At 45.2% G+C, this 20,744-nt stretch overlaps 1 protein-coding gene across 1 annotated transcript in view; it reads left to right on the forward strand.

The window, feature by feature from the left end:
• The first annotated feature begins 8,315 nt into the window (after positions 1-8,315).
• Positions 8,316-20,744, forward strand: part of ADAM10 (ADAM metallopeptidase domain 10) — a 52,760-nt gene continuing 40,331 nt past the window's right edge. The window contains exon 1 of the mRNA XM_081170567.1: positions 8,316-8,680. Within this exon, the coding sequence (XP_081026693.1) occupies positions 8,626-8,680 (55 nt within the window). The 5' untranslated portion in view covers positions 8,316-8,625. The remainder of the gene's footprint in view (positions 8,681-20,744) is intronic.

The raw sequence follows: 20,744 nt of genomic DNA on the forward strand, positions 1-20,744 counted from the left end.
CTCAAAACAGCTTGCCATGTCCAAGGCGAGCCAAGTTATTTTGGCACTTGAGGCAGATTCCCAAAGGTGCCTCTTCCAGGGAGAAAATATTTATGTAACTGAAATAGCACAATTTCCAGCCTTTCAGTGATACCCAAAGCCAGGTGCTGTAGGCAGCCCCCTCACTCACACCCATATAAAATCTCTGTAACAGTGTGGTGCTGTTAGTGTACCAGACTAGCGCACATGGAGGACCCAGCTTCAAATTCCCACTTGGCCCTGAAACCCATCACTCCCAGCCTAACCTTCCTCACAGTATTGTCCTGAGGATTAAAAGGGGCTCCTTAGAGGGAAGGTGGAATATAAATGAAACACATACATAAAACCTTGAGTAGGATTCCTCTTAGGGAGGGAGAATCCAAATATCATCCCTGTATAAAGACCTTTATTTTCTTTCCCCTCCTCTCTCATTGTCCCCCCTCATGGTAAAACTGTTGATGTAAGCTCCTTGGGGCAGGGACTTCTGCTTGGATTAATCTGCACCAAGACCTAAAAGGAAGTGGTAAATTCTGAAGTGCAGGTGTTTGCATAACAGCCATCATAGCCACAAGCCTTCAAAGTGTCAGCTTGGCTTTTCTCCCCCCTCTGCTTAGCTTATTTTGTGGATTTCTCTGTTGGGGAATGAAACTTTATATTTTACATGCAGAATATTTGCAAAAAAGTGCCTCAGGAGATGACAGGCATACCCCTCTAGTGAAATAAAAGGCAGGGCTTCCTGCCCCGCCCCACAACACCTCTTTGCAAAAGAATAAAAATACATCAAGGGAATATACTCATCACAGAGGGCTACATGAGACAAGCCACAGCTGCATGGCACTATGGGACAGCAAAGCCAGAAACTGCCTTTTGTTTTCAACTTCATCTGTGTTCTCTGGAAACAGCTGTTTCCTGTGTGCAGTCAAAAAGGACACAATTGTGGAGAGGAGGCCTTCTGTGTCAACAATACAGTGCTTCTCACATCACTCGGTTCAAAATAAAGCCTTTTAAGCAGTGTAACTTGCTTTCAATAACACCCATTAGTTATTTCCCCCCCAAAGTGCCAATTATATTCCAACAAACATGCATACACATAGCAAAGCATTTCAAACTTTCTAAAATGTTATGCAGCCCTTGAGTGAACGCCAAAGTCACATACACCATTGGTTTGATCTGTTGTCCATCCAGCACAGATAGCAACTGAATAAAACCCATGCAGCTGCAACAGATCAAAGGCCCATCAAGCCAAATATCCTGTTTCCACCAGTGGCCAACCAATATCTAGCTCTGCCATTCAGACTCTTAGACAGGAGACACCTGTACATTCTTGCTAGTGCCAGAGGAACCTAACTCATATATTACAAATATTTTCATAAAACAGTGTTCTAAGACACTTTTATGGTTGTATTTATATTCCACCTTTCCTCTAAGGAGGTCAGGGGGTTGCCCGATTTTCCTTGCTCCCCTTTTTATACAGTGGCACCTCGGGTTAAGTACTTAATTTGTTCCGGAGGTCCATTCTTAACCTGAGACTGTACTTAACCTGAAGCACCACTTTAGCTGATGGGGCCTCCTGCTGCCGCTGCGCCACCGCTGCACAAACTCTGTTCTCATCCTAAAGCAAAGTTCTTAACCCAATGTACTATTTCTGAGTTAGCGGAGTCTGTAACCTGAAGCGTATGTAACCCGAGGGACCACTGTACTTGCAACAACTCCATGAGGTAGGCTAGGCTGAATGAGAGCAACTGGCTCCAGGTCACCCAGTGGGCATCATGGCTAAGTGGGAATTTGAATCCAGGTCTCCCAGACCCTAATCCAACAGATGTGTGCAGTGCAGTGCAGTGCTTGCTGTTGTAATCTTCCACCCCAAAAGAATAATTCCATCATTTACTATATGCTGTGTGAAGCAATACTTCCTGAAGTCTGCCCTGAATGGAGGTGTACCTAAGCTCCCTTGTGCCCTTGACAAGGAGCTGTATTGGTGCCTGTTACGGTAAAATCTGGGTGCGGGGCTACTCTGCCACCCAGCTCGTCGGACTAGGTCCGTGGGTCCCTGCGGAAGAAAATGAGTTCAGCCGGAGACTGGAGCAAACTGCAGAAGATCCAAGTTTATTGCGCAACAGGTTCAAGGCGAGATTGAACCCCGAGAAAGGGGCGACATGAGTTTTTGAAACTTCCCTCCATGTCCCAGAATACAGTGCAAAATACATCATAGTTACATCATGAATACATTAGAGAGAGGTTGGGTTACACAGATTACATCATGAATATTTAAAGGAGAGGTTGGGTTACACAGATTAACATATGGAGGAGGGAGGGGGAATATGCAGAGCTGGAGATATGTGCGGATAAGTGCTTCCTGAGTACCGATGATGAGAAGACAATAGTCCAAGTATGTAAAGTCTGCCACCTGGCATTACCCGGAGGAAAGGTTGGGCAGAGTGATTTGACTGGATTAGGGTCTTCCTGAGTACGTGACTCCTCGCTCGAGGGATTATGGAGGCAGAGGAGGTGTCATGGAGTCCTGAAGAAACTGAGTCGATCGACACCAAAACCAAGGAAATCGGAGCTGCGGTTGATTTTATATGAATTTTAGAAGTTTTTAGTCAGTTTCAGTCCATTCATATATTGATAATTGAAGTCGGAAACAAAATAGATACATTGTTGCAAGATTTGACACTTTTATGGGTTCACGAGTTTCGGTTCCATTGTTCTCCCAGCGGGGAGCTGTCAGCAGCTTGTCAAGAGGTTAAATGAGGCGTGCAGGAGCTCGCTGAGCTAGCTCTGCAAAGCGAATGCATGGTTCTGATTGGGTAGAACGCAGCCATTGAAACGAATGGGGGATACAGTTTGATACGGTCTACCCACGATAAAGATGGAGCGAGAGAGAGGCTTAAGAGAAAGGGGCTTAAGAGTTTGGGCTTATTTCGCTCGTGTGGAAAAGGGAAAGGCACTTTAAATTTAGGGCTTGGGTAGGGTGTGGTGCTTGTGCAACAGTGTGGGGGCTGAGGGGTGAATGTAGGGCTGGGTGCCCTTGAGGTCATCGCCTCGGACCCTCTGGCGGAAGGGTGAAGGAAGGCAACCCCCCCTCTTTCCGTATCAGTGCCCTTGTCTCTTGGGCCCTTAGCAAGCAGATGTATTGGAGACCAGGCCAGCAACCGAATTCCTCTGCCGAGATGCCCAGAGGAGCCTGTGCACCTCACCTGGTTGCCCAGAGCAGTGGAGGAGTGGCCTTGGGAGTGTGTGAATGGGGGCGGGTGGGCTCCTAGCCACTCCGAGCCAGTGTGCATAGGCACAATACCTGACTGAGCCCTAGACACACCCCTGGTCCTGAATCTTCCAGCATTCAGCTTCATTGGATGCCCCAAGTTCTAATATTTGGGAATGCACTTTCTTAATACCATGCATAACATTATATCTGTCTATCGCAGTGTTTCCCAACCACTGTTCCGCGGCACACTAGTGTGCCGCGAGATGTTGCCTGGTGTGCCGCGGGAAAAATTAAAAAAATTGATTTTTTTTTTTAAAGTCAAATTTTCGATTGGGGCGCCGTCACTAGATGACCCCTGGGGTTCCCTCCCTCCCTCCCGCTCTGCGCCTCCCACCTCCTCCTCCTCCGGGGAGGCCCTTCCTGGCTCTCGGCCAAGGCTTGGCGGCTGCCACTCACTCGCTCGCCCACCCGTCCCTCCATCCCTGCACCCGGTCTCTCCCCCTCCGTCCCCGGCGCGGGGGCTGCCGGGATCCGTAGTCCCCTCGCCCTTGGGCTCCACGCCCGCGCAGGGTGCGCGAACTACGTTTCCCAGCGTGGCCTGGCGGGCCGGGCGTTTTGTTTGAAGCGCTCTTCTCCCGGCCATGGAAGGAGCGCAGCGGCGGCGGCCGGGCGGGCAGGGGCTCTTCCGCGCAGACCCCGCGCAGCCTGCCTGCGCCCCCGCGGAGATCGGGCGGCAGGATAGAGCCTGGGGATCCCCGCGGAGGCAGAGCGGCGGAGGCGGAGGCTGCCCCCCAGGTAGGGCTGCGTCGGGTGTGTGTGTTATTTTTGCAATGCTGCATCCACGCCGGAGGGGACGCATCGGACCGCGGGGAGACCCCTTGGCGGGCGTGCAAGGCAATGCATGCGTGCAGGCGTTGCATGGAGTGCAGTGCAATGCAATGGCAACGCGGCGCCCTGCATGCATGCATGCAACTTCTACCGGCACTCCGGATTTGGCAGGTGAGGGGGGTCCCCAGTGGGCGGCAGAGAGAGCCGGGAGGGCGAAGGGGAGCCGGGGGGAGCAGTGCTGCTCCCCGAGCCGAGCCCGGGGGGAAACTTCGGCGTCGTTGCGCCGGGTGTTGGAAGCGGAGGCTGGCGGGGGCCCCTCACCTGCAAAACCTGGTCGCCTCTCATATATTTCGTGCATTGCATTCATCGCCTGCTTTCTCCTCCAAGGAGCTCCCGGGGGCGCGCGTGGTTCTCCCCATGCTATCCTCGCAACAACAGCCCTGCGAGGTGGGTCAGGCGAGTGGCCCAAGGGAGCACCCAGGGATTGTCCTGGCCAGGTGGGGTGATTTGAACCCTGCTCTCTGCCCGGTCTTCGTCTTCATTTAGCCCCCACATGTGCATGACTGTGCATGACTGAGGTTTTCCCCCCTCGTCTTGGCTATGGTGTGAGTCTGTCCTGTTAATTAATGGGGTTCTGCCTTCGGAGAAGATGAGCCAGCCCTCAAGGAGGTGATTATGTAATTTGCTAGCAATTCATGTCCCTCCCGGCGTGACGCTGCGCGCTGACGTCACGGGGCTGTAATGGTGGTGTGCCTCGAGATTTTTTTTCATGAAACAAGTGTGCCTTTGCCCAAAAAAGGTTGGGAAACACTGGTCTATCGTGACACCTCTGACTTGCCTTTTCTCTAAACTAAAAAGTCCCAAATGTTGGAACTTATTCCACATAGCTTACTAGATCCATGCTTGGGTGGCCTCAAGGTCAAACTGTTACATTGTGCTCCACATGGGACTGAAGACAGCCTGGAAGCTGCATCTAGTGCAGAATGCAGTGGTCAGAGTGTTGATGGACACAGCGGATTGAACCCATACATACTGATCAAGGGAACTTCACTGGTTGCCAATCCATATCTAAGCCCAATTTAAGGTGACATGTAAAGCCCTACAATGACTGGAGACCGAAATATCTGAAGAAGGGTATCTTTTCATATCAACCATCCCATTGATATGTGGATGGGTCTTCTCTGTGGTGGCTCCCTGTCTCTTGAATGACCTCCCACCCATATTAATATCAGTGAACCATGGCTGGGAACCATTTGCACTTTCTGCAGCCTGGGAGGCTGTTAACATACCTACAGCTGGGACTCCACAGTTTGTTCCTGTTTGGATGAAGCAGCATGCTTCCTTCTGTAGATATTTGTAAAATGGCTTTGGTCCCCACAATTGGGGCATGAGACTCCAGAGACAGGGCAAGGCTTTGGTTTATGTGCACTGCCACATATCTTGCAGGAATGGCCAAGAGCTGAGGAGCTGTCCTTAGGAACTGCAGACCGCACATAAATACATAAGTCTTTGCCTCCTGGTGCACTGTGTGCCTTTGCTTGTTATTTTGAGTGTATACAGGCATTGTAAGTTGTAAGGGCTTGAGCTCTGAAAATGTTTATTGCTTGAAAAGGTGTGAGGCTGGAATGCTCAGTAGGTTTCTCTTTTAAGTTGCAATCAAAGATGCTAAAAGCAATTTTGTCTCTTATCATCACATCCTCTAAGGCTCCAAACTCATAGTCCTGAGCTTTGTGCTAGAGTAGCAATGCCTTCTGTTTCATTAAATTTGAGCTATCCAAATCGATAACATTCAAACTCTCTAGTGTCACAATGTTATTTAAAGGCTGGTGATGACTCCTTGACTGTGACTGCGAAGACTCCTCTATATAAACCAGGGGTCGGGAAAGTTTTTTGTGGCTTGGGCTGGTTTATGGTCCTGCAGACGTTGCAGAGGGCCAGAGTGCACGCACACATGAAACCAAGTGGGTGGCGGGGGTCCATGGGCCGGTTAAACGACCGCTTGTGGCCCATGGGCCTTAGGTTGCCGACTCCTGATATAAACCTGATATATATAGAGTGGTGCTGATAACGCCAAGGTTGCAGGTTTGATTCCTGTATGGGACAGCTGCATATTTCTATGGACTAGATCAGCGTTTCACAACTGGAGGCCATATGGCCCCCTGCCCCCCCCAGATATTACAAGGGGGCCACAGGTGAAAATTGCACAAATGGGGGGCCTCAGCATGTGACTAGGGACCACAGAGGGAAGTGAGAAGTGAAGAAAACAGAGAAGTAACCAAGAAAAGAAAACAGAAAACAGAGAAGTACCGTGGTACTTCAGGTTAAGAACTTAATTCGTTCCGGAGGTCCGTTCTTAACCTGAAACTGTTCTTAACCTGAAGCACCACTTTAGCTAATGGGGACTCCTGCTGCTGCCGCCACACAATTTCTGTTCTCATCCTGAAGCAAAGTTCTTAACCCGAGGTACTATTTCTGGGTTAGCAGAGTCTGTAACCTGAAGGGTATGTAACCCGAGGTACCACTGTAGAGTGAACAGAGAAGTGATGGTGCTTCCCACACACATTCTGTGGCAACGTCGCTTCCGCTTCCTTCTCCCTCCCACTTCCGTACTCCACCGCTGCATGCACCAAGCTGTCTGCATCTCGTATGTCTCGGGTAACGTGCGTGGCTGCAGCAGTGTTAGTGCGTGGGGTGCTGTTTTTTCATGCAAGTACCGTACTACTGTGAAAGGAGGTATGTTACTCAGCCTTGTTATCTTCCACCTGTTCTGCTGTTGGACTTATTGGATCATTCTTTGTCTAGCTCCTCCCCTTTGACCTTACCACCTTGGGTGGCCATGCTGGGAGTACGAGATTCCTGACGGTTCCGCTCACAAGGATCATAGGAACATACAAGCCCATTCCCCACAACAAGGTGATGGTCCCGCAGAACACAATCTTACTCAGCTATGAGTGATTGCCAAAGAAGTTACTCAGCCTAAAACAGAATTGCCTTAACATAATGGACAAAGGTGATCTTCGGTTATCCTTCAGAGCAATCAAACCAGATATAAAAAAGCTTGTTTCTGGTCATTTAGCGCAAGGGTCACATTGATGGAAAAATACTTAAAGTATATTTTTTTATGTAATTGTATTTTGTATAAATTATAAAAATTATAATTTTGTTTGTTCTATTTACAAATAAAACATTTAGATAGCTACCTTTCTACTGGTAGGTCAGGCTGCCACAGGAAGGAAACAAGGTTGGAAAGGGGCCACAATTGGGAAAAGGTTGAGAAACACTGGACTAGATGATCCTCAGGGTCCCTTCTAACTCTACAGTTCTGGTTCTGTGAAAAACTGTTACGGTTTATTGAAAGTGAAGGCCTACTTTGACTCCATGCGGTATCCCAGTGGTTTGGGAAGCATACCTTGTGATTAAACCTTGCAACGGATTGCCCTAATACCAAGAAGCTGGAGTCAGGAAAGCTTCAATAAAAGTACAATATTTCTTCATAAACAACATATTAGCAATTCAACAGAGCAGCTAAGGTTTGCTACATGGGCAAGACTAAGGTCCCAACACCTTTTCGGTTGGGTTACTATTGCATGTCTCTTTAAAACAAAAACAGGCCACACCCATTATAATGGGGGGAAAGCCTCAGAAAGCTTAGAGGTGATCCACTTGCAAAACCTTTGTGATATTCTGTAGAAAAGATCACGGATTAGACGAGATCCTCCCATGTAGTTTTTGCTAGAATGTTTTTCTCCCCAGAAGGCCAAATATCAAGAAAAAAAATTGCACTGCGAAAGGATTTGCAAATACAGCGGGTTAGATCTGCTGCACGCCGCTGCCCCAGCCATGACCCAGCCGCCACCTTCCCCTTTAAGGAAACAATGATGGCAGGAAAAAACAACGCCCCTCACTCCCGCCCCAGGGGAGGGACCCACTGCGCACGCGCCAGCCGGCTCCGGCCAAGGCCTTCAAGTTAACAATAACAACCCCGGGCCACGTGATAGGCAGGAGGCGGGCTTTTGCCTTGTGCCGGGCGGGAAAGAAAGGAAGAAAACACGAGACTGTAAGGGGCGTGGCCCCAAGCAACGACCGCCGGAGGGCGAGGAGGCGGGCCTAAACACAGCCACGCCTCCTTTCGCCTCCCCGGCGATCTCCCAGCGCTTGCGTGCTCGGCGCCGCTCACCTCCGTCGCCCCTGAGTGGCTGAGCGGAGGCGGCCGGGCGTGCGCGCGCACGGAGAGGAAGAAAGAGGGTAGCAGCGGCGGCGGCCGGGAGGGGGAAGAAAGAAGGACTGAGGGAGGAGGGGGGGAGTGCGCGGGTGCGCGGGTGCGCGCGCTGACTGGACTCTGAGGCGACCGAGGGAGCTCGTTCCGAGGCACTTTCGGTGGGCGCCTGAGGCGAGGCCGACGGGAGGCGGAGAAGGGGAAGGAGAACAGCCCCAGCAGCAGCGGCGGCGCCGCCGCTCGGCTCCTCCTCCCCCTCCTCCGGCCGGGGCGGATGCTTTGTGGGTAGGAGGAAGAGGAGGAGAGGCGGCCGCCTGGCTGGCTGGCTGGCAGGCGGCGGGGCCTTGCGGAGAAGATGGTGCTGCTGAGGGTGCTCGTCGTGCTTTGCTCCTGGGCGGCCGGAGCCGGAGGTGAGGCGAGGCGAGGCCGCGTCGGAGGAGGGCGAGTGGCTCCCCCGCTTCTTCCTTCCTTTTCCCTCTCCCTCCTTCCCTCGCCCCGGGAAGCAGCCAGCTAAGCAGCCGAGGTTCCTTCCTGCCCCCGGGGGCAGCTTCCCTCACGGCTCCCGCTCCACTCCGGTTCTGGGTCCCCCGCCGCTCTTTCCTTTCCCTTCCCCGATAGCGGCTTCAGTTCTTTTTCGGTGTGTTTTAATTGTTGGATTGGGCCCATTTTGAAAAGGGAGGGTGGCGGGGAGTCTCCTCCACACTCTCTTGTGTCTTCCTTTCACTCCTATCTGCCGCCGCCACACTATTTATTTCGACCCCTCTCCTGCTTTTTTGTTTAAAAGGACAGCTCCGGGCTCTACGTAAAAGAAGAAACTGTAATTATGAAAAGTATAACTATACACACACACACACACACACATACATATGCAAAGGTGGCCGTTTGACCCATTAAGGGGAAAACCAACAAATAAAAACCCACGGTTGGGTAACCCTTTTACTAGAAGCAGCCAAAAATGTCACTACTGTGTAGCAGTCGTTTGAGTTCTCTAGAACTCTTTATTAGACAAAGCCCAGGTGAAACGAGGCAAAATAATAAAAATACATTAATGGGGAAAAGTGCAAAGCTTGCAGCCATGAGGTCAGCTTAGAGACTCCAAGATGGAGCTTGCAGGCTGATTTATTTATTTATTACTGTTTTGATAAAATTTATATACCACTTGATTGAAAAAACACACTCCCTAAGAGCAGTTTGCAAGTAAGGCTCTTTTACAGTCACACTTGGAGGAGACTGTTTCTCCTCCACTTAGTCTTATGTGCATACAGTAATTGCTTTGGGGTAGCACACTCCCCCCCAATAACTGTAAAACATTAGAAAAATATTGTGGTCTATACATGCCTTCATGTCTTTCCTGCCTTTTCTCTACCCTCTCCCCCATCTGACTTTCCCCTCTGAGATTTCCTCTCCTCTCCTTCCTGCTGCCTCAAATGAATGGAGGGGGGGTTGTGTGAAAAAGGGGAACAAGGCAGTTAGATACATGTAAATATGCCCTCTGCACTCACACCTAGTATGGGGTAGTTTCCAGTGAGTTTTTTTTACTTCCTGTTGTGCCATCCCTCTTTCTCACCACTGTGAGTCTGATCCAGTTGGGCATTAAGTCAAAAGAGCTAGAAGACTTTCAGGAGGAGAGTAGGCCTTCTGTAAGTTGTGTATTGTATCTGATACCTGGAAGGAATGATACATTAAATGAGTTTCTAAAGCAGGGTGAGGTATTTCTGAAAAGAGGAAGTGCAATATTGTTGAGATTTGTTAAAATGTTGTAATTTATGGCAGATCTGCTTCTTCTATTTTATCTTTTGCTATCATTCTGTCTGTGGTTCACTATCCATATTTTGAGTAAGCTGAATAATTTTGCTTACTTAAATCAGAAAGCAATTCTTGTGGGTCAAAATTAGAAGTCCTCACCCCATCATTGCAATTTACTGTGAGTGCTCAAGAAGCGGCTTGGGATTGTGGCTTTGTCTTTACACATAACATCCCTAAAGTGTCACAAAGCTCTTAGCACATTTATTCTGTCATTATCTTTTGTGTAACTGTACATAATGAAGGGGGCCTCATATTGTGATGCAAGTTTTCATAGACATACAGTGCAGTCCTAACAATGAATACTCAGCAGTAAATCCTATTATATTCAATAGGTTATATGACCAGCTAAACAAGATTAGGATTGCAGCCTAATCTATTAGTCCAGTGGTTCCCAATTAGCTAACTACTGTGGTTTTTCAAAGGCCAAGTCATGAACCCACTACTTTTGAAAATTTTGATGATAGTTTTAGTTATGTGGGTGGGTTGAGCAGACCACCAATTGGGAACCACTTTATTAGTCTTAAAGATACATGGGGACTTTTTTTGCTCTGTGCTGTAGTGGCAGCTACTCTAAAATTTTGATATTATGGAAGGCAGAATAAACACATTTATCTTATAGTATCCTGCCATTGAAGGGTGTTTTGGTTTTACTTGCTCTTTGGCAGGTTGGAATCAGAATTGGCAGGTTGGAATCAGAATAATTTTGTCTGAATGGTGACAAATTCCTCAGTTGGTTACCAATTCCAGACATGCTGCTCTGCTAGGAAAAAAACAAAAAACAAGTCTTTTAAAATACATTTATTGTGGTGCAAACTTTTGTTGATGAGAGCTGTGAAGTGGGCTCTAATTCACCAAAGGTATGTCATAAATGAGGCACCACTGTTTCCCCTCACTTAAAAGTGGCAAAACATGTCTTCTTTGGAAGGGCACAAGGTGTGGTCCTGATGATGTCATAGAACTTGGTTATGAGCAATTCTTATCAGGAAGTGCAGTAGGGTGTGGATTAACAAGATTAACTAACATTTCAACATCACCTGTGTAGTATGGTTTCAGTTAAGATCCTGACTCTTGGAAAGGCTCTATTTAAAAGTAAACCACTTTTACATTTCACTAAGTTCATGCAGAAGCTTTTGTGAGTTAAATAGTTTTTTTTTCTACTTAGGGCAGTGGTTCTCAAAGGGTGTGGCATGCCACACTAGTGTAGTGGGAAAGGATGGCGAGTGGTGGGAAGATTCAAAGACAATTGGAGAAACATTTAAACATTTCAGTGTCGTATAGTATCAAAAAAAATCTTTCTTTATTTGCAGAATAGGGACATATCTTTTCAAAATGAGAGCAAGAGCATCAAGTGTGTGGGAATGATTGTTTTATACTCTGCAGTGATTTATACTTTCTGGGTGTCCCGTGATCATATTATAAAGTAGTTGTGTTCTGTATTATAAATGAAGCACTGCTAGTTGTTGTTTCTCCCCCCCCCCGCCCCAATGTATTTCTTATCAATTAAAAATTTGGTGTGTCGCAAACAAATTTTTATTTTGAAAGTGTAGCCCAGAGGAAAAAGTTTGAGAACCACTGACTTGGGATGTTCACATATGAGTATGTGCAGACCAGTGGTTGCAAATGATTGATAGCACACTTCAGACTTACTCAGTTATCAACCTTCTGTTGTTCTGCACTTAAATAATAACACCACATTAAAGGTTTCAGTCCTTGCTTCAGAAATTCTGAATTGGACTCAGTGTTTTTAAGTGTTGGAGGATTTGCAATCTTAAGTATACTGTACTGAAAAGAAACTTTGTCTATCAACATACTTTTAGTTGGTCTCCTCAAAGTCTGAATCTAGTTGTGAGACCATATAACCTATGCTGTTGAGATGATTGGTAGGGTTAATGGCATGTTGGTTTTTTTGGATAATATATAGTAAACTTCAACCTACTGTCCTAAGAGAAAGTCCATGATTGCATTTCTGCATGTGCATTTTAGCATCTTCTTAGCCTTTGCAGTCTCCAGTATACTTTAAAAAATGGGCATAAAAGTGGCTTCATATAGTGCAAAAAACCCAGAACCTAGTTCAAGATTGGGAACCTGCAGTCCTTCAGTTGTTGAACTCTAATTTCCATCATTTTTTACTATTACCCATGTTGTTTAAGTAGATGAGAGTTGGAATTTGTCTGACCTAGTCAAAGCTCAGAACTTATAAAATTCAAAGTAATTTAAAAACTCAATTCTTGTCAGTTAACTAGAGAGCGATTCATTAAGTCAGGAGATATTTACAACTATTTCAGCATTTTACATGGAACATGATGTATTCCAGCATCATATTTGACATCATATTCACCGAAACTTTGACTCAGATGACCTGAAACTGTCCATGACACTGTCCTCTCTCTTTTTCCTCTATGCCTCAGAAAGAGTTGCAGCTTTTGTTTTTATGCTGGAACTAACTACAGTTTCATATTCTGAAACTACAGTTTCAGAATATTTCAGAACTACATATTATGAAACTACAGTTTTATATTTCATCTGAATTGGGAAGCTGAGGATTAAACAAAGTTAGTTTAAACAAACACCAGATCAAAACACCTCAGTTCAGATTTCACCTCTGCCATAAATTTGCTATGCGGCCTTTGGCAAGCTGCTCTTTCAGACACAGCTTCTGTATCTGCAGTATGTGTGATAATAATGCTCAGTTACTTTATAGGGTTGTTATAAGTATTACAACTAGATAATGCATGTGAAGTGCATTTTGTATGGTGCTTTCAAGTATTCATAGTGATGTGAAAGGGCTATATAAAAAACGTTATTATCAAACTGGTTTCAGATCTTGGTTTTGTTGTCGTTTAGTCGTGTCCGACTCTTCGTGACCCCATGGACCAGTGCATCTTGGTTTAACTAACTTTAATTTGAACAAACTGAGCTCTCCCACGTTTAAATGTAACATGGCACTGTAATTGTTCCAAAGTGAAAGCAGAAGCATTAATTCTCTTCCTCTTGCACATAAATTAGTACTAAATAAGGTGAAAAGAAGAGGCAGCATAAGCCTGAGGTTTGCTGCCCCTTGATTCCAGTCACTGAAACAATAGATTATAATCTCAACATGGCCCCTATTTCATATATCTGTATTGACTAATTGTAGTGTCAAGCTTTGTGTTTACTGCTATAAGAGAAAGTAAGGTTGTTTGTGGCTAGTTTAATGCCTGGAAACTAAAACTTTCAAGATAAGGTCATTCTTTGGAGCATTTCCTAAGTTTGAGCTGAGAATGGAAACCCATTAACTTTCATCCAAGCAGTCAGCAAAATGATCCAACAGTTTGCATATTCTTTCAACCACAGACATCTGGAATAATTGCTGATAGTTGCAGGCTGGGAGGTAAGGTGTGCTCCTGGTACTAAGTTCTAGTGTTTATTAACATGGTATGTTGATGAAAGTGAAATGTGTATAGTAGATGCTCTTGCAGATTACATGAATCTAGGAGTACTTATGTACTTGAGGCTAGTATTTACAAGGCATGTAAATGTTCCTGTTCATTTTGGTTAGTCTGGTTCTCTTTGGCTATTCTCCTTTATGTTAAAAGGAGAGGCAAGTGTTTGCTTGTATGGTGGACTTCCCAGGCACCATTTTGATATCTTGGAAAATTCCAGCTTCACAGTATTCTTTATTTTTGTTTCCTATCATATGCAACTTACTGTTGTCCAAAGTTATGAAGTTTATGACAGTTTTCTTACCTTAATTGTTTCTGAATTAAAACAGATTTTGTATTTACTTGCTTGTTGGACTTACAGGGCTGTCTAAAAAATACTTGCAAAAATATTATTCTGTACCCAAAAATATTGCCAGTTTATATGAAGCTTTTAAACTTGTTCTTTCTGAAAATCCCTATTTAACAACTTTTTGTGGAACCTGGTATATAAAAAATAAGCTATTTTGGAGCTGCTTAATGAAAAGTCAGATTTTTGTGGAAGAATGGAAGTCTTTTTCAAAACATTTAAAGAAATATTATAGTATGATGAATTCGTGAGCAGGATTTGAACTATGAGCAACAGAAGGAATTAGAGATTGTTGTATGATGGTTATGATGTAAGGGGAAAAAGGTAAGGTGCAGCAAGGGGAAGAAATTAAAAACACTGTGGAAAACGGGAGGGGAAGTTGAAAAAACTAAAGAATTTTTTAATGCTTTGTATATGTGAAATTTTTGTAGTTTTGAATTTTAATAAAATATAATTATTATAATGCTGCTCATTTATTCCTCTGATACTGGTTGCTGGGGAACATGAGTGGAAGAGTGCACTCTTGTCCTTGTTGTTGGATTCCCATAGCCATCTAATTAGGAGTCTTAGAAACGGGGATAGAAAAGGTATTTGCCACATGGCTCCCTGGAACCTGGGTTATGAGTGCAAAACCGAATGGCTACTTACCCCCCATGTAGTGGCACTTTGTTTATTTTTCCATAGAGAATTTATTTGGTTTATTTTGCAATTTGTGGTATTGGGAGGGTTGTAACCAGCCATAGCAAAGCAGGTCATACAGAGTGCACAGTAGGGTTTAAAATTAGGCGTGTATACAACAGTAACACCCAGTGAACTTCATGGGGATTTAGTGTGTCTAGTCATACAGTCATATACCACACTGCTTCTCAATAGGAAGAAGCTTTTTCTTTCACTTTGCAAAGTCACAGCTTCTGCCAGTGAGGGACCGTGTCTCATTCTGTACAGTCATGCCCACATAACGTGATTTTCAAAGTTCTAATGTTTTTATTTCTGAAAAGGAAAGCACTTCCCTGTAAATGGTACAGGAATACTCATGCAAATATTTTAAAAAGTAGGATGATACTCCACCAGTTTGTTTTTTTAAATCCAGCATTATGATATTCTTTAAGAGACATGGTGACGAGAATTGCACACAGTATTCCAAGTGCAGCTGCATCACAGACTTGTATAAGGCCATTATGATATCAGGAGGCAGGTGGTGCTGGGCTTGCTGATCAGAAGGTTGGCGGTTCAAATCTGCGACAGGGTGAGCTCCCATTGCTCTTTCCCAGCGGCAGGAAGGTAAATGGCGTTTCTGTGCACTCTGGTTTCTGTCGTGGTGTTCCGTTGCGCCAGAAGCTGTTTAGTCATGCTGACCACATGACCAGGAAATCTGTCTGTGGACAAATGCCATCTCCCTCGGCCTTAAAGCGAGATGAGTGCCGCAACTCCATAGTCACCTTTGACTGGACTTAACCATCCAGGGGTCCTTTACCTTTTTTTTACCTATTATGATATTTCCAGTTGTTTCCAATCCTTTCCCTAATGATCCCTAAAATATATTTCCCCATTTTACTGCTGCCACAACCTGGGTCAACTTCTTAATTGAGGTATCCACTATGACCCTAAGTTCTTGGTCAATCACCACCAACTCAGACCTCACTAGCATATATGTAATGCTAGGATTCCCCCCCCCCCCCAAGCGTGTATCACTTTGCACTTATTAACACTGGATCAGATTTATCATGTTAATGCTCATTCATCCAGTTTGGAGAGATCCTTTTGGAGTGCCTAACAGCCTCTTTTAGTTAAAAGCTACTCCAAACAACTTTGTGTCATTAGCAGACTTTGCTAACTCATCTCCAGGAAAGGTTAGGAACGCTGCAGACTTGGGTTCAGAAAGCAGAAAACCCACATCCATTAAATATCACTCACTGTCACAAATGGGCAAGACTGGAACAAAGAACTAGACCTGAATGTGTTTCTTATCTATTTCAAGAGATAATAATGTTTATTCGACTTACACACCTCAAGAATGTTTGTTCGACTTACACACCTCCCTCCACACCAAATACACCATCAGAAACACAATATCAAATTTCAAAATGGGATACACAGGAAGGAACCCCCCCCCCCAACCCTCCTTTTTGTCATAATTTCCAGTGTGCTTTCCCCACCCCAGTGCTCAACCTGCATTCCTGGAAAAAACGATGCAGTAGAATCCAAATAAAGGGTATAAACCATTATTCTTCTAAGCAAGCCAGCAAAAATATTATTATAAGATGAAATGAAAGGCAAACAAGAAAAGATGCACTGCTTTACTGCTAGAGCCATTTCACTTTTGAGATGCAAGGTTACCATTAGAAGCATTTTAAATAATCAGGCAGCACAGGAAAAAAAAACATTTAACCTGCTTGTGTTTGGTTGCAAACTACAATGTGCTTTCTACTCCACCCTGCCCCCGCCCCTGCAGGAGATAAACTATTAATTCAAGTGTGTGAAAAAACTTTTCCTGTTTGCTTACTTTCCTACAACAATGAAAAGGTTCCCCTTCAATCCCCCCACCCGCAAGATATCTGTTGCAAGATTTCCACCCGCAAGATTTCCAGACTGGAAATCTCAGCTTGGCCACTAGATGGTGCACCTGAGTAGCAAAACTGGCGATAGAGTAATTTCAAACGCTGTGCCTGGACCAGTGGCATAGCATTGTTTGCTGGTGCCCTGGGTGGGAGTGTGCAGGCTGGGTAGGGGCTAGGTGTGGAGGGCAAATGAAAACTCTTGCACCAGCCTAGCGGACGCCACCAGGCAGATGCAGAGTGTGAACAGAACCTGCCATGCCAGCTCAGCCCTTGCCACCAGAGCCAAGGGGGCCTCTGTTGCACTGCCCACCCATGCAGAGGGGAGCCTGGCCAGCCAACACTGGCCTTGGTGGGAAAATCTCCCCCAATGCCTGTCAAGAGGAGCACTGGGCCAGGCTAGGCAAGGGTTGTCCTTTGCTTCCCTCCCTTCATCTGTGCCTGCTCACCGTCTGAGCAAGGAGCAGGCCACTGCTGGCTGGGTTGCCATTCAGCGAGCGGGCCAGGGACGTGACAGTGGGGCTAGGCCAGGTTCTGGGGCCCAGAGACCTCAGACAGCAAGCAAGGCGCAACAGGGAACCCTGCATGGGGGTGCCTGGTTCGCGCCCCCTCAAAATTGTGTGCCCAGGGCCACGACCCCTGGCCCCCCACGCTATGCCCCTGGCATGTCCGCCCTCTGGGGATGTTTGGTTTTGACTGTTTTTACACACTAATACCACATCCTAAGGGACGTGGGTGGCGGTGTGGGTTAAAGCCTCAGCACCTAGGACTTGCCGATCGAAAGGTCGGCGGTTTGAATCCCCGCGGCGGGGTGCACTCCCGTCGTTTGGTCCCAGCGCCTGCCAACCTAGCAGTTCGAAAGCACCCTTGGGTGCAAGTAGATAAATAGGGACCGCTTACCAGCGGGAAGGTAAACGGCATTCCGTGTGCTGCGCTGGCTCGCCAGATGCAGCTTGTCACGCTGGCCACGTGACCCGGAAGTGTCTTCGGACAGCGCTGGCTCCCGGCCTTTAGAGTGAGATGAGCGCACAACCCTAGAGTCTGGCAAGACTGGCCCGTACGGGCAGGGGTACCTTTACCTTTACCTTACCACATCCTGTAGAATTCTATCAGTTACCTTTTATCTGTACAATAAAAATGAATTTAAAGATTCCTAATGCGTTTTTGTGCAGCTTGAGCAGGAACAGTGAACAATGTTATAGTTACCAGTAATTGTTGTAGCTTTTCTTTGCTTACCCTACCCCTCTGCCCAGCTCACAGTTGTGAAGAGTATTATTACATGATGAATGGTTTGTGTCACCATTAAAAAAAAGGGGTAGGAATAGGCCAATATATATGAGGATATCTTGACAGGATATTGTTAAATTCTCAAAGTTTTTAACCTAGCTCAAGGTTGTTATCAGAACTAGCCAGATGTTTAAATCAATCACAGTCAGTTCATCATTTGAAAAATAAGACTGCCTTGCCCCAAAATGGCAACTAGACATTCTGTTTTGGTGACTCTAACCTTGGTTTAAGGAGCCATTTGGTGTGTAGCTTATATACCTGAGTTTCTAACACTGCTTTAAAGCCCTACGGCCATGGCCCTGTATAGCTGAAGGAGCATCTCCACCCACCTTTTTCAGCCCAGACACTGAGGTCCAGCTCCAAGGGCCTTCTGACAGTTTCCTCACTGCGAGAAATGGAGTTACAGAGAACCAGGTGGAGGGACTTCTCCATAGTGGCATGCACCCTGTGGAATGCTCTCTTGTCAGATGCCAAACAGTTAAAAAACTACAGTGGTACCTCGCAAGACGAATGCCTCGCAAGACAAAAAACTCGCTAGACGAAAGGTTTTTCCGTTTTCGATTTGCCTCGCAAGACGAATTTCCTTATGGGCTTGTTTCGCAAGACGAAAACGTCTCGCGACTTTGTTTCCTTTGTCTAAAAACAAAGACATGTTTTGTTTATAAAGTTAATTTATTTTCCCTTCACTTTTTGAACTGCTCTTTACAGTATGTGTGACTTTAAAGAGCAGTTAATAAACTGTTGTTGTACCAAATTTGGCTTTGTTTGGACTTTTTTTGACCATAGGAACGCATTAATTGATTTTCAATGCATTCCTATGGGATTTCGTGATTCGCAAGACGAAAAATTCGCTAGACGACAAAACTTGCGGAACGAATTAATTTCGTCTTGCGGGGCACCACTGTATGTGACTTTTAGAAGACATCTGAAGGCGTCCCTGTTTAGGGAAGTTTTTAATGTTTTATGTTTTATTGTGTTTTTAATATCCTGTTGGAAGTCGCCCAGAGTGGCTGGGGAGGCTAATAATAATAATAATAATAATAATAATAATAATAATATAAATATAATAATAATAATAATAATAATAATAATAATAATAATAATAATAATAATAATAATAATAATATAATTATTTATTATTTTATTGACCACCTTTGGCACATTACAGAAAGGTAGGGTAAAATGCTTTCTTTAATTTTATTGAAACTATTACAAAAATATCCAGATTTAGATGGAGCTGCCTGCAGCTTGAGCTGGTAAACAAGGGGGGGGGGAGTTAAAAATAAAACAAAAGCTAAAATCTGACATTTTGGTAGTCAAAAGTGATGGTTATATAATTTGGGCATAACAAAAATAGCATGTACAGCCCAAATTTTATGTAGAAACAAAAACCACAATTTTCGGAGAAAAAAGTTGAGAAGAGAAAAGAATAACATAGGATTAGTTCTTTCTTTTTAGTGCTCGTCAGTGATATTTTATTTGGTGCCCCATAAACCTTCGGTTCATATCAGTTGGAATATTATTTCCCCCACCCCACCCATAGGTTTTGCATCACTAGTTCAACAAATGGTTTGGTATGGTTAACTTGAAAAATTCTAGAGTGATTTTGCAGCTCTGTCTGCATTTAAGAGCCAAGAGATACAAAAGTGATCAGTTTTCTAGATTGGAAGAAAGTGAGGAAGAGACCAGGAAAGGGGGTTGCTAAACCTTTTTAAAAAGCTCATTATCCATGTCCACTTATTACTATTTAGATCAGTTCCATATCAGTGCTTGCAGCTCACTATCAAACCAGGTCTTGGATGACTTTGCTGTTGCTGTTGGTGGGTGGGTTAGGGGATGGGTGAGAGTTGCAATTCTACAAAGCAAAATGGTGTATCATGATAAAGCCATTGTTGGTAAGAGTGCTGTCTGAAATGCTGTTCACCCTAAAAACTGGTGCTGTCTTAACCATTGAATTGCCTCCTTTAAAAAAAAAAAGACAAAACCCTGTATAAAACTAAAAACATCTTGGAAGTCGAACGTTTCGGTTTTCAAACGCCGCAAACCCAGATGTAAATGCTTCCATTTTCAAACGCGCCTCAGACGTCAAACGGCTTCCACTGAGTCGCCCCCCCCATTTTCTCTATTGAATTTGCAGGCCACTCTTTGCGCCTCGGTTTTTGAACGTTTCGGAACTCAAATGGTCTTCCGGAACGGATTACATTCGAAAACTGAGGTACCACTATATTTGCTAAATATCGCCTTGTAAGTATTTTGCTTTGGCCCTCTTACTCATTTGTGTCAGACTTATGTTCTAGTATCGTCCCCCCTGTTGACTGGAAGTAATGGAACTGAGGTTCCTTTTAGTATTTGCACATGTTTGGGGCCATGTGCTGTGAGACCAGTTAGGGAGGAAGTGGTCACTGAGGCTGGGCAGTGAAGCATACAACTGCCACCAAAGCAGAGACTGTTAACAACCGAAAAGGCTCCCAGAGCAGTTTGCAAAAATCAGTAAGTCAGGTTTGCAAATTAAAAGACAAAACCCAAAAAGAAAAGGGCTTGGGAGACAGGCGGGGGAAATGCAAACTTGGGCATTTGTTCTTAGTCATGAAGTTCTTACTACCATCAGTTGGATTGGAAGCAGTTCAAGGAGAAGAGGTGCCAAACATTGCTGGTCTCTCAGATAAGCTGATAAATTGGCTGTACTTATCATCTCTCCCTCGGATGCTGCATAATGGAATGGCTGCTTCTGGATGATGTCCATTGGGGTTGGCTTCATTTGGGCAGGAGAAAAATAGTGTTCTAGCACCTTGACCACCAATATATGAACATAGGAAGCTGCCTTTGGTCCATCTAGCTCAGGACTTCTAGGATTTCAAGCTGGGGACCTGGAGGGGCTGAGGATTGAACCTGAAACCTTGTGTATGCAAAACAGATGCTCAACTACTGATCTACAGCCCTTTGTTACATGACTGCACATATACTTGGACAAGTTTTGTTTCTTTTATAAAACTCCCTGTGTTTGGTTCAAAACTTGTCGGATGGAAATACACACTTGAATTTGAACTTTGTTTCAATT

Source organism: Podarcis bocagei (genome assembly GCF_964188305.1).
Source record: "Podarcis bocagei genome assembly, chromosome: 14".
In the NCBI taxonomy this organism is placed as follows: domain Eukaryota; kingdom Metazoa; phylum Chordata; class Lepidosauria; order Squamata; family Lacertidae; genus Podarcis; species Podarcis bocagei.